This window comes from Piliocolobus tephrosceles, chromosome 19, assembly GCF_002776525.5.
Source record: "Piliocolobus tephrosceles isolate RC106 chromosome 19, ASM277652v3, whole genome shotgun sequence".
Taxonomy (NCBI): domain Eukaryota; kingdom Metazoa; phylum Chordata; class Mammalia; order Primates; family Cercopithecidae; genus Piliocolobus; species Piliocolobus tephrosceles.
The window spans coordinates 47,815,837-47,830,791 of record NC_045452.1 but is presented as its reverse complement, the minus strand read 5'-3'; the positions used below and the strand labels follow the sequence as shown (position 1 = coordinate 47,830,791).

Sequence of the window (14,955 nt, the reverse complement as noted above, 5' to 3'; positions counted from 1 at the left end):
CAGGGTGAGCCAAATTCTTTATATACATAAAGCCTCCATAAAAAAATATTTTCCTGGGGCTCCACATATCCTAGAGTTGGCCCTTCTCCACAACTAATCCATGCCAAAATCAAAGGTAAATATTTCTACAGTGGCTGGCTAGGAGCAGGGATATAATCTACGGTGTGGGGAAAACAGGACTTAACTACAGACTAAGTCAACACAGAAACCAACAAAGAGAACGAAGACCGTGCACTCAGCTTGTCATATCAGCGGATAATGTGAAGTTAAGAGGAATATAAACACCAGGGAAGATCAAATAAGGATCCCAGAGGATTTCAACAGTTTATTAGAAGGATAAAAGCTACAAGGATAACATATCAAAGAGGTACATTTATGTTCTGAGTTGGGTTTTTGAAAAAAAAAATCTATTAAAATAAGATGGGGAAGGTCTTGTTGGGTAAGAATTGATTTTGAGGGTTTAAGATACCATGAGCTCAGTCTGGTCAACAGTTTGATGTGGCTTTTAATAAAAGGAGTGGACTCTAGAGGAAACAAGGACAATAGGAACCTCACCGCAGGCTGCATGGGGCAGACCACAAAGAGGCTCACACAGGATGCTGAGCTCCTGGGCACGCTTACAAGTAAGAACAGGGAGAATGGCTTGGAAATCTTATGCAGGGTAGCCCAAAGAGACGTGGCAGGAGGTAAATGAAAGCTGTTTTTAAGTATCTAAAAGGTGATGAGTAAGGATAAGCAGAAGACTTACACAGGACTCTGGGGGTGAATACAGAAACAAAGAGAAATGGCAAGACTCACTAGAAAGAACATATTATCTCAACACGATGAAAATTTTTCTAGGACTTACGGCTGCCTAACAAAACCGATGGTTGAAAGCTGGGAGATCTCCAGGAATGGGAGATGCTGCCCAGAGAGTAGGCTCACCTGTTGGCCATGGTCTTGCAGGGACCATATCCCCTTTGAGAGGGGCACTGGGTCAAGATGCCAAATCTCCACTAAAGTCTTTTCTACAAGTCCACTTGACACATCCTTGTGAAAGATGATTTACAGCTTTTTCCCCAACCTGGCTGCCCTTGTCCAGGGCATGCGGCCATGACCTTCCTCAAGTCTGACACACATAGCCAGACATGGCTTCCAAGGTAGTTCTCTAGACCCTGATGAAACTCAAGACCTTAGCCTTTACACAGTGAAGCCTCACTTAATTTCTGTAAAGTTGCTTATTTAAGAGGAGCCCATGGAATGGTCTTTTTTTCTTTATTACTAAAATGGTAACTGTTAAGCGTTTGCTATCTATCAGACACCATCATCATCACACTTAATCTTCAACTCAACTTAATGGCATACAAGTCTCTTAATATGCATGTAATACCCTCACACAAGTGACTTTGTAAATGATGAGAAAACTGTCTATGGAAGGAAAAGGCAATCAATTCCTAGAGATAACATTTTCTATACCCCTTTAGATATATAACAGCATATGATTTTCTACTCTATTATCTTTCTTATTTGCCTGCTAGCTATGTTCCCAAGGCGTTTAACAGACAAATTAATAACTAATATTAGGATATATTACCATAAAGGTGGGTGAGCTTTTTGGAATTGTATGTGACATCCTAAGGTAATGAATGAATGAAGGCCCAATAGGAAGTTGTACTTTGTAGGTGGTAGGTACTGTCTCTGGCTTCAAGTTGAAGGAAAGAACTCAAATTAAAATAGTGCAGACAGGTTAGCACTTCTTCCATATACCCGGCTCCAACATTCCTGCTCATTCCCACCCTCCGCCGACCTCACACATAAAAATTCCTTTCCTACTTTTGTTGGTAACATGAATCTCCTTTCCATGGGTGAGTCTGTGGGTATTTGAGTAACAGCATTGAATCAGCAGCACACAGGCTCTGGAAGCTGTGTGCACTGAATTGAGCCCTGGGGCTGGAATAACCTACAAATTACTTCCATAATCATGGCTGATCGCCTGTGCTTTAGCCTCACCCCTACACACACAGGTTTCATTCTGATTTGGCTGCTCCAGAGTTACGTGGATTTATAAAAAGCAGAAGGCAGAGAATGTTTTCAAACATTCTCTTTGAAAGACAGAATGTATGTGAAAACACAAAGGTTTTCAAAAATAAGATCCTATGTTGTCACATACAAAAAAGTTTACTCCATGTGATCTATTGGGTATTTACATTCTACTAGCAATTTTATGGCCATGAAGGTCCTTTCAAAAGGAATTCACATCAGAAATGTGTGAGTGAAAAAGAAAACCTTCTGGTTCCACTTGAGGGTTAAAAACAAATTTTTAAGGGAGCCTTTCTGAAATCCGTCTGATAATCATCTAACCTGTGTAGTGAGGCAAGGCAGGACCAAAATTAGGTTTCACTTTAGAAATATTTCCAATGAGTAGCTTAATTCTAGGATTGAGAAAAAGCGAGTCCCTTTCTACCGTAGCCACTGACTCTTACCCTTGTTCTTCTTAGGGTCAATCGTGATAGGACAAATAATATACTCAGACAATAAAAGATTTGGAGAAACAGAGGCTTGGTTTGAGTTGAGTAAGTATGTGACTTTGGGTCCAATTACTAGCTTCTGTAAGCCTCGACTTCAACAAATGGGGTATACAACACGCATCAATGGGTTAAAATGTGGATACGTAATCCAACTAACTACTGCTCTAAGAATTACATGTGACTCACATTAAGATGGTAGTATGCAATAAGGGCTAAGTAAAACACAGCCACTGATCTCACAATAATGTTACTGTTGCTGTCAGACAGTTAGACATTTCCTCATTTGCAAGATTTCCAATTAACAAATAGAAACTATGCCAGATGCAGAAAACCAATTTTTTTTTTTTTAGATAGGATCTTGCTCTGTCACCCAGGCTGGAGTGCGATGGTGCGACCATGGCTCACTGCAGCCTTGACCTCCTTGGAGCAAGTGATCTTCCCACCTCAGCCTCTCAACTAGCTGGGACTATAGGTACATGCCATCATGTCCAGCCAATGTTTTTCATTTTTATTTTTTGGTAGAGACAGGGTCTTTCCATGTTGTCCAGGCTGGTCACAACCTCCTGGGCTCAGTGATCTGCCTGCCTTGGTCCCACAAAGTGCTGACATTACAGGATGAGCCATCATGCCCAGCCAAAAACAATTATTTTTAACATATATACAAGAAAATTTTCATAACGCTATAGCATGTAGATTTAAAAAACCAGATACTCAAAGCATTACCCATTAAGAAAGGCTTGAGAAGTGACCATGGGTTATAATTAAATTTCACGGCAACAAATGGCACCCTTAAGAGAGTAAAAAGCAAGCCACAGAGTAGAAAAAGATACTTGCAATGAATATAATCAACACAGATGATATACAAAATATGCAAAGAGCTGCCATAAATCATTAACAAAGAAACTGTGATGGAAAAAAAATGGACAAGAAAGTAAAATAAGCACTTCACAAAAGATGATATTGAAATGGTCACTAAGTGCATGAATATGCACTCAATTTCACATTAATATCTTAAAAAGGATTTTTAAAAAATCTCAATATCAAGTTGGCAAAGATGAGGAATAACTAGAATTTTGCTAGGCTGCTGCTGAGAGTATAAATCACACTAAACATTTTGAAAACTGGCATATCCTGAATATGTGCCTAACTCATGACCCTGCATACCACTCCTAGGTATAATATGTTTATCCAGCAGAAATGTGGACAAACATAACCTGAGAACAGGTAGAAGAGTGCTCACAACAACATTGGTTGCAATCCTTAACACCTGGGAACAACTCAGATGTACCTATGGAATGGTTGCTATATGTCCCAGTTGGCCTGGGACTGTCGCCACTTATACCTGGTATGCTGGCATATCTGTTAATAGTGTCTACTGTCTAAAGTGTCCTGGTGAACGCCATCAACATCAACGGGGGTTGGGGTGGGGTAGGAGGGTTAAGAACCTCCAAAGAGCCATTTCTTCACAAAAGCAAAAAGAACAATGGTAAAAAATGGTCAAAAACAACTTTTTCACAATTCCAGAAATTAATCTAAGTTCTGCAACAATCTGAGCTGCATTTATTAAAGACAAATGGCTGAACCTCAGTAAAAAACAGCAAGTTTTGTGATATTTTAAATCGCTCTATTTCCATCTTTGTATCCTCATCTATACAATCACATGAAAACCAGCTGTGTAGCACCACAGGAGGGAACGATCTTCCTCAAGTCTGACACATGGAACTAAACATGGCATTCCAAGGTAGATCTCTATATCTTTCCCAAAAACACCTTTCTCAGAGAACCATCACTAAGCAACCTGTCTAACAGGTCCCAGAAAAACCTCTTCACAGAGCTTGTTGCTATTTGACCTGACTCAGACCTCATTCATGCAAACACTCTTCACTCCAGGGGGTGCTTGTGAAAAACAATTAATGACAATTGTTTAACACTGCAGTCGCCTGAAGCAGTGATAACAGTCCAGCAAATGAGAAGTTGACCAAGAAACTTGAGGAAAAGCTGGGGAATACAATTTCCACAAAAGGCTCTGAAAAGCTATGACACAGTCCTTGTAATCTGTAAGGTCACTGATATGGTTTGGCTGTGTCTCCACCCAAATCTCATCTTCAATTGTAGCTCCCATAATTCCCACATGTCGTGGAAGGGACCCAGTGGGAGGTAATTAAATTATGGGTCAGGTCTTTCCATGCTGTTCTCGTGACAGTCTCATGAAATCTGATGGTTTTATAAAGGGAGTTCCCCTGCATACACTCTCTCGTCTGCTGCCATGTAAGAGGACTTTGCTCCTCCTTTGCCTTCTGCCATGATTGTGAGGCCTCCCCAGCCATGTGGAACTGTGAGTCCATTAAGCCTCTTTTCCTTATACATTACCCAGTCTCGGGTATGTCTTTATTAGTGGCGTGAGAATTGACTAATATAGTCACAAATACGTATAAGGCTGTCCACAAGCCCAGATAGTCCCAAGAAGTTTCTAAGCTCACCATATGACTTACCCTACAGCTCAGTGAAAGCAGAGATGAAGGCTAAGGCAGAGAGGAAAGTTAGTTGCCTGAGCATTGATGATGTGCAGGAACTTGGAAACTTCTGTTCTTAGGAAAGACTAGGAAACTTATTGCCCCTGTACATTCAAGGAAATCTCTCTCTAACAATTAGCTGACTACTAAACTAGCTGAGCAGAGACTTCAGTGGTCACACATGACAAAGCCTAAATATTTTACAGATTTCAGGAAAGTCACTAAACAAAGAAGCACTATCACCACCAATAATCAGCAACAATAGCAAATCCTGGAGGATGGGAGGGGGATTTGCTTTCAGAGTTGCCACATTTATATTATTTTAAACATACAATTTAAACCAAAAAAGTATGAGACACGCAAATAAACAATAAACAACAATAAAGTATGGGCCAGGAATGGTGATTCATGCCTATCATCCCAGTGGGTTGGGAGACCAATTCTTGAGGCCAAGAGTTTGAGACCAGTCTGGGCAACATAGCAAGATTCTGTCTTTAAAAAATATTTTTTAAAAATTAGCCAGATATGGTGGTGCACACCTGTAGTCCCAGCTACTTGAGAGACTGAGGTGGGAAGACTGCTTGAGTCCAGGAGTTCAAGGTTACAGTGAGCTATGATTGCACCACTGTACTCCAGCCTGGGTAATAGAGCAAGACCCTATCTCTAAAACAATTAAATAAAGTATGGCCCATACACAGAAATAGAAGTAGTCAATAGAAACTGTCTCAGAGAAGTCCCATGTTGAGTACTAGACAAAGATTTCAAGCAACTATTTTGAACATATTCAAAGAACTAAAATAAACCATGTCTAATGAAATAAAGTATGAGACTAATATCACATTAAATAGAGAATATCAATAAAGAAATGTAATATTTTTTTTTTTTTTTTTTTTTTTTTTTTTTTGAGACGGAGTCTGGCTCTGTGGCCCAGGCTGGAGTGCTGTGGCCGGATCTCAGCTCACTGCAAGCTCCGCCTCCCGGGTTCACGCCATTCTCCTGCCTCAGCCTCCCAGTAGCTGGGACTACAGGCGCCGCTACCTCGCCCGGCTAGTTTTTTTTTTTGTAGTTTTTAGTAGAGACGGGGTTTCACCGTGTTAGCCAGGATGGTCTCGATCTCCTGACCTCGTGATCCGCCCGTCTCGGCCTCCCAAAGTGCTGGGATTACAGGCTTGAGCCACCGCGCCCGGCCAAGAAATGTAATTTTTGTTTGAAAGAATCAGGCCAGGCACAGTGGCTCATGCCTGTAATCCCAGCACTTTAGGAGGCTGAGGCAGGAAAATCACTTGAGGCCAGGAGTTTGAGACCACCCTGGGCAATAAAGTGAGACTCCCATCTCTACAAAAAATAGAAAAAATGAGCTGGGTGTGGTGGTGCACGCCTGTAGCCCCAGCTATTCAGGACACTGAGCTGGGAGGATTGCTCAGCCCAGGAGGCTGAGGCTGCAGTGAGCTGTGATCAGTACACCACTTACCCTATAGCTCGGTGAAAGCAGAGATGAAGGCTAAGGCAGAGATGAAAGCTAGCTGCCTGAGCATTGATGATGTGCTTGAACTTGCAAACTTCTGTTCTTAGGAAAGACTAGGAAATTTATTGCTTCTGTACATTTAAGGAAATCTCTCTAATAATTAGCTGACTACTCAACTAGCTGAGCAGAGACTTGGCAATTTATGAGACATGCAAATAAACAATAAACAACAATAAAGTGGGTTGGGAGACCAAAATGGGAGGACGCTTCCATTGACATTCTAGTAGTCAATAGAAACTGTCTCAGAAAAGTCAGATCCAAAATCAGCACACCACTGCACTGCAGCCTGGGGGACAGAACAAGACTCTATCTCAAAATAAAAAGAAAAAGAAAGAAAAAGAAAAAATGGCCAGGTGTAGTGGTTCACACCTGTAATCCCAGCACTTTGGGAGGCCAAGGCAGATGGATCACCTGAGTTTGGGAGTTTGAGGCCAGCCTGACCAACATTGAGAAACCCCACCTCTACTAAAAAAAAAAAAAAAATACAAACAGCTGGGTTTGGTGGCACATGCCTGTAATCCCAGCTACTTGGGAGGCTGAGGCAGGAGAATTGCTTGAACCTGGGACGCAGAGATTGTGGTGAGCTGAGATTGTGCCATTGCACTCCAGTCTGGGCAACAAAAGCAAAACTCTGTCTCAAAAAAAAAATATGTATTTATATATATATATATTTATATATATTACATATATTATATAATATACATTGTATATTATGTATTATATAATATATAGTATATTGTATGATTATACACAATATGTAGTATGTTATATAATATATAGTATATATTATATATACTATATATAATGTGTATATATATATATAAATAACCAGAAGAGCTCAACAACAGATTTGAGTTGGAAGAAAAAAGAACCAGTGAACTTATGACAGATCAAGTGAGATTAAGGAATAGAATGAAAAAAAAAATGCACAGAGTCTCAGAGGCTTGTGGGACTTCATCAAGCCTACTAATGTAAACAGAACATGAGTCACCAAAGGAGTGGAGCAAGATAAATGAGCAGGAAGATTATCTGAAGAAATAATAGCTAAAAACTTTCCGAATGTGATTTAAATACACAAACACATACACATAAATCTACAGATCCAAAAGACACTATCCCATAAATATATACACATTTTGTGGCCACTAGTACTCACAATTTTTAAAATTTAAAAAATATTAAAAGATACATATCTGAAAGACAATAAATTCCAGGTAAAGTAAACTCAAAGAAAATAATACCTAGACACATAATACTCAAACTGTTTAAAGACAAAGTCATGATCTTCAAATCAGCAAGGGAGCCTCATAGGATAAACAGCTGATTTTTCTTCAAAAACCACGAAGGCCAGAAAGGAGTGGGATGACATTTTCAAAGCACTGAAATAAGATGGTCAATTAAGAATTCTATATCCAGCAAAACTATCCTTCAAAAAATGAAGGGGAAATTAAGTCATTCCCAGATAAATAAAAGTGTCTTGGCTTGGATGATAAAAGACATAATCACTCAATTCAACTAGCAGGTTACGTTTTTGAGTGGGGTGGGGTTGGGGGAGAGGCTTAGGTGACTGAAACTTCTATTTCTTGTCCCAGTTGGTGGCTGCATAATTACTTTATGATAGCTCATTGAGCAGTACACTTACGTTGTGTGCACTCTTCTTTCTGTGTTTTACATCACAGATTTTTAAAAAAGAAAACACAGATGCTTTGTCTTTACATAATCAAAATTAGCACTTTATATATCTTACTTTAATTGTCCAAATAGAAATAGCTTCTGAAGCCAAAGCCAGAAACTTGGTGAAATAAATTATTTCCTTCCTCTATACCTTTGTTCCAGCCCCCTCCTTCCATGTTATATTCTTACTGTCTTTGTCATGCCATTTATACCTGCTCTTCCTTTAATAGTCATTGTTAGGCTTTACCACATTATAAAGATTTACTGTGTCTGTCCCCTTTGCTATATGTGAACACTTTTAAGAAGATGAACTGTCAGCTGGGCGTAGTGGCTCACACCTGTAATTGTAGCACTTTGGGAGGCCAAGGTGGGTGGATCACCTGAGATCAGAAGTTCGAGACCAGCCTGCCCAATATGGTGAAACCCCATCTCTACTAAAAATACAAAAATTAGCCAGGCATGGCAGCAGGTGCCTATAGTCCCAGCTACTCAGGAGGCTGAGACAGGAGAATTGCTTGAACCTGGGAGGCGGAGATTGCAGTGAGCTGAGATTGTGCCACTGCACTACAGCCTGGGTGAAAAAAAAAAAAAAAAAGACGAACTGTCAAAATTTTCTTGGTGTGCTCAGTAGCACTATGCAGAGCACATAGGAAGCACAGAATAAAGATTTGAGAAATTAATTCTTCAATGGAATCAATAAAGAAAGCCTTCCCACATAACAACACAAAAAAGTTCTTGCTGAGTATATTATAACTATCCAAACTCAAAAGATTCCATATCAAAGAAAATGTTAATCCTGAAGCAGTTAGCAGAGAAATATTTTTTTTAAAAGTTGAAATTCAAGGATGCTGAGTAGAAAGTTTTGATCAGATGAGGAAGAGAAACTGTTTAGGTGATGCCAGTCATTTCTGAGATGTCATTATTTTACTTTATGATTAATATTAGAAAAGAACATATTATAAATAAAAATTTTTGACAGCTCAAATCACATCTAAAAGAAGAAATTCATGATCCTTTTCTTAAATGCAACAGAAATGGTACTGAGACCACACAAAGATATCCTTCAACTAATGACAAACAGAGCAAGTTTCTCACATCCAACTCATAGCCCTCCTTAGCCTTCACTTGGAAAACCTCTGAATATACCTATTCTTGGACTTTAGTATAGATGTTTATTTTGTCATTCACCATTTTTGTTTTTATAATGAGCAAAAGATTAATCTCACCACCAAAAAAAAAAAAAAAAGCAGTGGAGGGAGACTGGGTACCTAGGCAAGAAAAAGAAAAGGAGGTACCCAGTTCAGAGGTTTGAAATGCCCTGCAAAGGAAGTGCCCAACAAACCTGAAAAAGGAAGGCATCACCCAGAGAATTGCTGAGGCAGAAGACAAAGTCCTTCTTGGGGTGCTCAGGCACCGCCTGCACAATGCTGTTCTCCACCCAGACGGCGTGTTTGGGGATGCTGTTGTGGTCTATTCCAGACCTGCCATCGCTCTCGTAGAAAAATAGCGTGCATCCTGAGGAAACAGAACAGGGGTGTGCATGAGTATTTAGTGCTTGGGAAACAAAAGAACCCATAGTGGAACCTAACATATGCACCCTGTCAGAGGCTGAAAACTAAAGCACGTGGAACCCAGGAAGTAAAGAGAATGGAGCCAGGCTTGGACTCAAGTCTTGCATGGGTCTAAAGAATGACAAAGATCTTAAATTGTAGCTTCTCAGCCTGCCTGGGATTCCTTCCTGCATGCCCTCAAGTTCTCTCAAACCCTTCCTCTGGGTTTTAGATTGATTCATTACAGGTCTCTTCACAGACATAGGGTCTCGTGACTCGTCTGTCTCGAGGCGAGTACAAACATGGTCCTCCAGGCCAGAACTGTGCCTGGCACTGTGTGAGGACTGGAAGTCACTACCGCCCAACTGAAGTTTATTCAAATATGTCTCACATGATATGCAACCAGAAAAATCTAGAAACAGTAGTTTCCAGACCATGCCCTTGGATAAAACAATATATAATACCAGCATTAAGTACGTTAAGGATAAGAAAAACAATGATACATTTTTGGTCTCACATCTTATCTATAAATATCTTTTTTCTAGAAGCCAACCATGCCCTTGTTCCTACTGAAAGAGGAAATCCATGGTACACACACAAAGGCCTGGGAGAAGCCAGAGTCCTGGTCCATACATAATTGCACTGTGAAACTAACAAGATAGTAGCAACAGAATATTTCATAGACTTATGGCAAGATGGCTTCCATAGATTCCCTCCATTATCACCTAAACTTGAGGCTCACTTTAATAGCAACTACTAGCTGAACACTTACTCTCAACTAACTGAAATCAATTTCAGGGGAAGCCAGGGTACAACTTTATGACTCTTCCTCAACCTCAACATAAGCTATCCGTCCATTTTCACCATCTTCCTTACCACAAACAAGTGCCACACTTCCTGTGAACTGCACAACCCTTGAAAGTTCAATCTATTTAGCTATAATGGGAATCTGTAAAGCAAATTTGCTTATATGCGATTAGTATTTGTAGAATGATGCAGATCAATGGAAAGGTCACATGGGTTCAAGGGCAACTTTTCCTAGCCTATAATATTTCACATTACCATAGAAGAGCTGCTGAACTCTACAACCTTTCACACAGATGAATGAAGCATATTGATATGCCCTGCTCATTCATTTCACATATTTTCTCTTGGCACAGTCTGACCACGGGCTTTGCTTACAAGTCCTTATTGCACGGTGCTGCTGAGCATCATGATTTCATACTTGTGGTCCTTGTCTCCATAATTCAGGAGTCTCAAGTGTTCCTTCTACCCATTCAAATTACAGTTGCTTCTTTTTTCAAAGGTAAAGCCCTATACTAACACTTTTTTGAAAGATAAGTTTTCTAGGCACAGTGGCTTATGCCTATAATCCCAGCACTTTGGGAGATCAAGGTGGAAGGATTACTTGAACTCAGGAGTTCAACACCAGCCTGGGCAATACAGTGAGGCCTCATCTCTACTAAAAATAAAAATAAAAAAATTAGTCGGACATGCCTATGGTCCCAGCGACTCAGGTGGCTGAGCTGGGAGGATTATTTGAGCCCAGGAGGTTGAAGCTGCAGTGAGCCATGATCATGCCACTGCACTCCAGCCTGGGCAACAAAGCAAGACCCTGTCACAAAAAAATTTAAATGAAAGATAACGTTTTGGCCGGGCTAACACGGTGAAACCCCGTCTCTACTAAAAATACAAAAAAATTAGCTGGGTGTGGTGGCAGGTGCCTGTAGTCCCAGCTACTCGGGAGGCTGAGGCAGGAGAATGGCGTGAACCTGGGAGGTGGAGCTTGCAGTAAGCCAAAATCGCGCCACTGCACTCCAGCCTGGGCGACAGAGTGAGACTTCGTCTCCAAAAAAAAAAAAAAGAAAGAAAGATAAAGTTTTATGTTGCTTATTGTTTAAAAATTTGAGTGGAGTTCTGTAGGGTTATTTCTATTTTTTATTACTATTTTTTTTTTAGATATGGGGTCCCATTGTTGCCCAGGCTGGGGTACAGTGGCACAGTCATAGCTCAATGCAGCCTTGAACTCCTGAGCTCAAGTGAACCTCCTATCTTAGTCTCCCAAGTAGCTGGAACTAGAGGCATATGCCACCATACCTGGCTAATTTGTATATATTTTTTTGTAAAGACAAAGTCTCACTATGTTACCCAGGCTGGTCTCAAATTCCTGGCCTCAAGTGATCTTCCTGCCTCAGTTTCCTGTAGTGCTGGGATTACAGGAGTGAGCCACCATACTAAGCTAATTTTTTTTAGTTTGGGGTTTAAAAGTTGCATGGTGTAATTTAAATACATACCTGTAGAGTAGCCTGCCCCAACTCTATTTTTCTCAAATCCCAATGATTTTGAGAGTCTCAAGGCTTTTCAGGAACACTTGTATCAAAAAGCAGAATTATCTGTACCTCCTATTTCCATGCCTTAGGCTAGCACAGATTAGAGATACAAAGAAATAACAAAACTGGGAGGCGGAAACTGTTTTCCTCTAAATCAGAGGGTCTCATGATGGGGCAAACTTGGCAATGTCTGGTGACCTTTCTGGCTGTCACAACTTGGGAGAAGGTGCTATTGGTATCTAGTGGACACAACCTAAGGAAGCTGTTAAGCATCTACAACGCCCAGGACAGCCCACACAACAAATAACTATCCAGAAAATGTCAACAGTGTCACTGTCGAGAAACCCTGCTCTAAACAGTTTTTGTGAACTAATTCAACACTAATGAAAAGTAGATTCCTAACATAAAAGGAGCAACACACCTTAGCACGGGTTAAGAACAGAGAAAGAAGTCTGTGGATAATGCATTAGGGGACACTCACAAATCCTAACACGTACACCTACTGAATGTTGTATGGTCCTATCAGGTAATTGTTTTTATAATTTTTCAACTTTGATTTAGAATCATCCACAACAAAGCACCACCAAAGGTGACTAAAATCAGCTCTTACTCAACGATCAACTTGTTCCAATTTTAAGATGAACATGAAGCAGCAAATCTGAGAACCACATTCCCCCTGATGAAAGTCTGTTTACCTTCATCTTCCCTGGAACATAATCTGTATGTTCTTCCGTTGTCTATGGAAACACTCCAGAGACTAATTCCAAATGAAATCTTTTTTTAAAAAAATCAACTACTTTGCCTAATGGGAAAGAATCTTTGGGGAAAAAAAATCTCTATCCCACAGTTCCAATGTGTTCTGCTTTTTATTTCCCAATACTCAAGCATTGCTAAGAAAAAGTCAGCTGCAAGTCTTGCTTTTGAGCAGCAAGGACAAAGCCCTGAGGTTGTCAACAAATACTGGGAACCCATCAGGATGAAGCAAAGAACTCAGTGGCTCCATGTTCTGGGCCTGAATTCCAACAGGTTGTGTCATTCAGATCTGCGTCACCAAGAAAGTAAAGCCTCCCTTCCCTAAAGAGCCTGTGGGCTGTGCTCCTGGACATCTGCACCCTGACTTCCTGTATCATTTACTCTTGGAGGGAATGGCAGAAACAAAATAAACCCCTCTGATATGTCAAAAGTAAAAAAAGCCAACTAATCATTTTTATTTTACGCCACTGACATTGCTGCTCTCAACGGGAGAGTGAGAATCCCCTGGGAAGCTTGTTTAAATCACAAAGGCAAGGCCTGTTGCAGGCTGAATTGTGTCCTCCAAACATCCTAAATGCAGTTAGCTCAGAATCTGATCGTATTTGGAAATATGGCCTTTACAGAGGTAATTAAGATAATATGAGGTCACATGGGTAGGCCCTGATCCAATATAAATGGTACCCTTATAAGAAGAAGGAATTTGAACACAGACAAGTAAAGGGAAGACCGTGTGAAGATATCGGAAGAAGACAGCCATCTTCAAGTCAAGGAGAGCAGTCTCAGAAGAAACCGACCCTGCCAACACCTTGATCTTGGACTTCCAGCCTCCATGACTGTGAGATGATACATTTCTGTTATTTCCACATCCAGGCTGTGGTGCTTTGCTACAGCAGCCCCAGCAAACTCATCCAGGGCCCACCTCCAAATCTTATGATTCAGCAGGTGTGGAACCCAGAAAGACCCTCAAGAGGCTGTGATGCAGGTGATCTTCAGATCAAGCTATCAAGAACTTGGCACTAATTAATAAAATGAACACTAAGATGGGCTGCTAAGGATAAGAGGCTGCAGCGTCCAGTGGTGTGACCATCTAGGGGAGAAGCAGGAAGTGGAAGAAGAAGAAGCCTTTCCCCTCATCTCCTCTCACTCTCCCAGAGCAGATCAGCTGGCGTGATCCAGGCCCCTCAGACATAAGCCTGTAGCACCTCCAAATTAAGACAAGGCAGGTCACACATGAGAAAGAACACTGCAGTTCTCCAAAATGCTTCCACACGATGCACGTCTATGTCTCATATGCAAGACCACTACAGCAAAAAATCATCAAAAGATAATGTTCTAGGAGGCCAGGAACCAATGCACCTGTAAACCCAAGGCCAAAGCGGGAGGATTGCTTGAGGCCAAAAGTTGGAGATCAGCCTGGGCAACATAGCAAGACCCTGTCTCAACAAAAAATAAAAACATTAGCCAGGCATGGTGGCACATGCCTGTAATCCCAGCTACTTGGAAGGCTGAAGCAGGAGGATCACTTGAGCCCAGGAATTTGTGGCTGCAGTGAGCTATAACTGTGCTACAGCATTCCAGCCTGGAAGACAGAGTGAGATCCTGTCTTAAAAAGAAAAAAAGGAAAAGACAATGCTCTAGGAATAGCTGAGCATCAAAACTTCAGAAGGAGCCGGGACCTCTGAGTGACTTCATAGAAAACAGTTATCACAAGCCTTCGATCGTCTATTTCTGATAGGTGGGAGAGAAATAAAGTTCTGTCTTGCTTACGGCACTGGGAATGGCAGGGCGGGTCCCTGGCACATGCAGCAAAACCTATATCCTAACCCAAACCCTCCCTTCCTATATCATCAGCCATCTGAGCAACAGCTGGCATCAAGAGTAATGGGGCCAACCCAAGTCCTACTCGTGCAAGGGTTGATCTGCACCTACACAGGCATTTGTGTTCACCTCATTAAGCAGAGCTCTAGGCTGCTCCACGTCTCTAGGATTGCATGTTCCCAAACCAACCACAGTCTGTGAAATCCAATATCAAATGGTCTAGTTTGATACTGGTAAGCCCAGGCTTCTTCCTCTTGCGCCTTTCCATCAATCCTGTTGACAAAG

The 14,955-nt window shown here is 41.1% G+C and overlaps 1 protein-coding gene across 2 annotated transcripts in view; it reads right to left on the bottom strand.

The window, feature by feature from the left end:
* The window catches only part of TIAM1 (TIAM Rac1 associated GEF 1), a 451,288-nt gene that overhangs the window by 119,925 nt on the left and 316,408 nt on the right, over window positions 1-14,955 (bottom strand). For both annotated transcript variants that reach the window (XM_023190306.1, XM_023190298.1), the window contains one exon: window positions 9,562-9,734. In XM_023190306.1, the coding sequence (XP_023046074.1) occupies window positions 9,562-9,734 (173 nt within the window). The remainder of the gene's footprint in view (window positions 1-9,561; window positions 9,735-14,955) is intronic.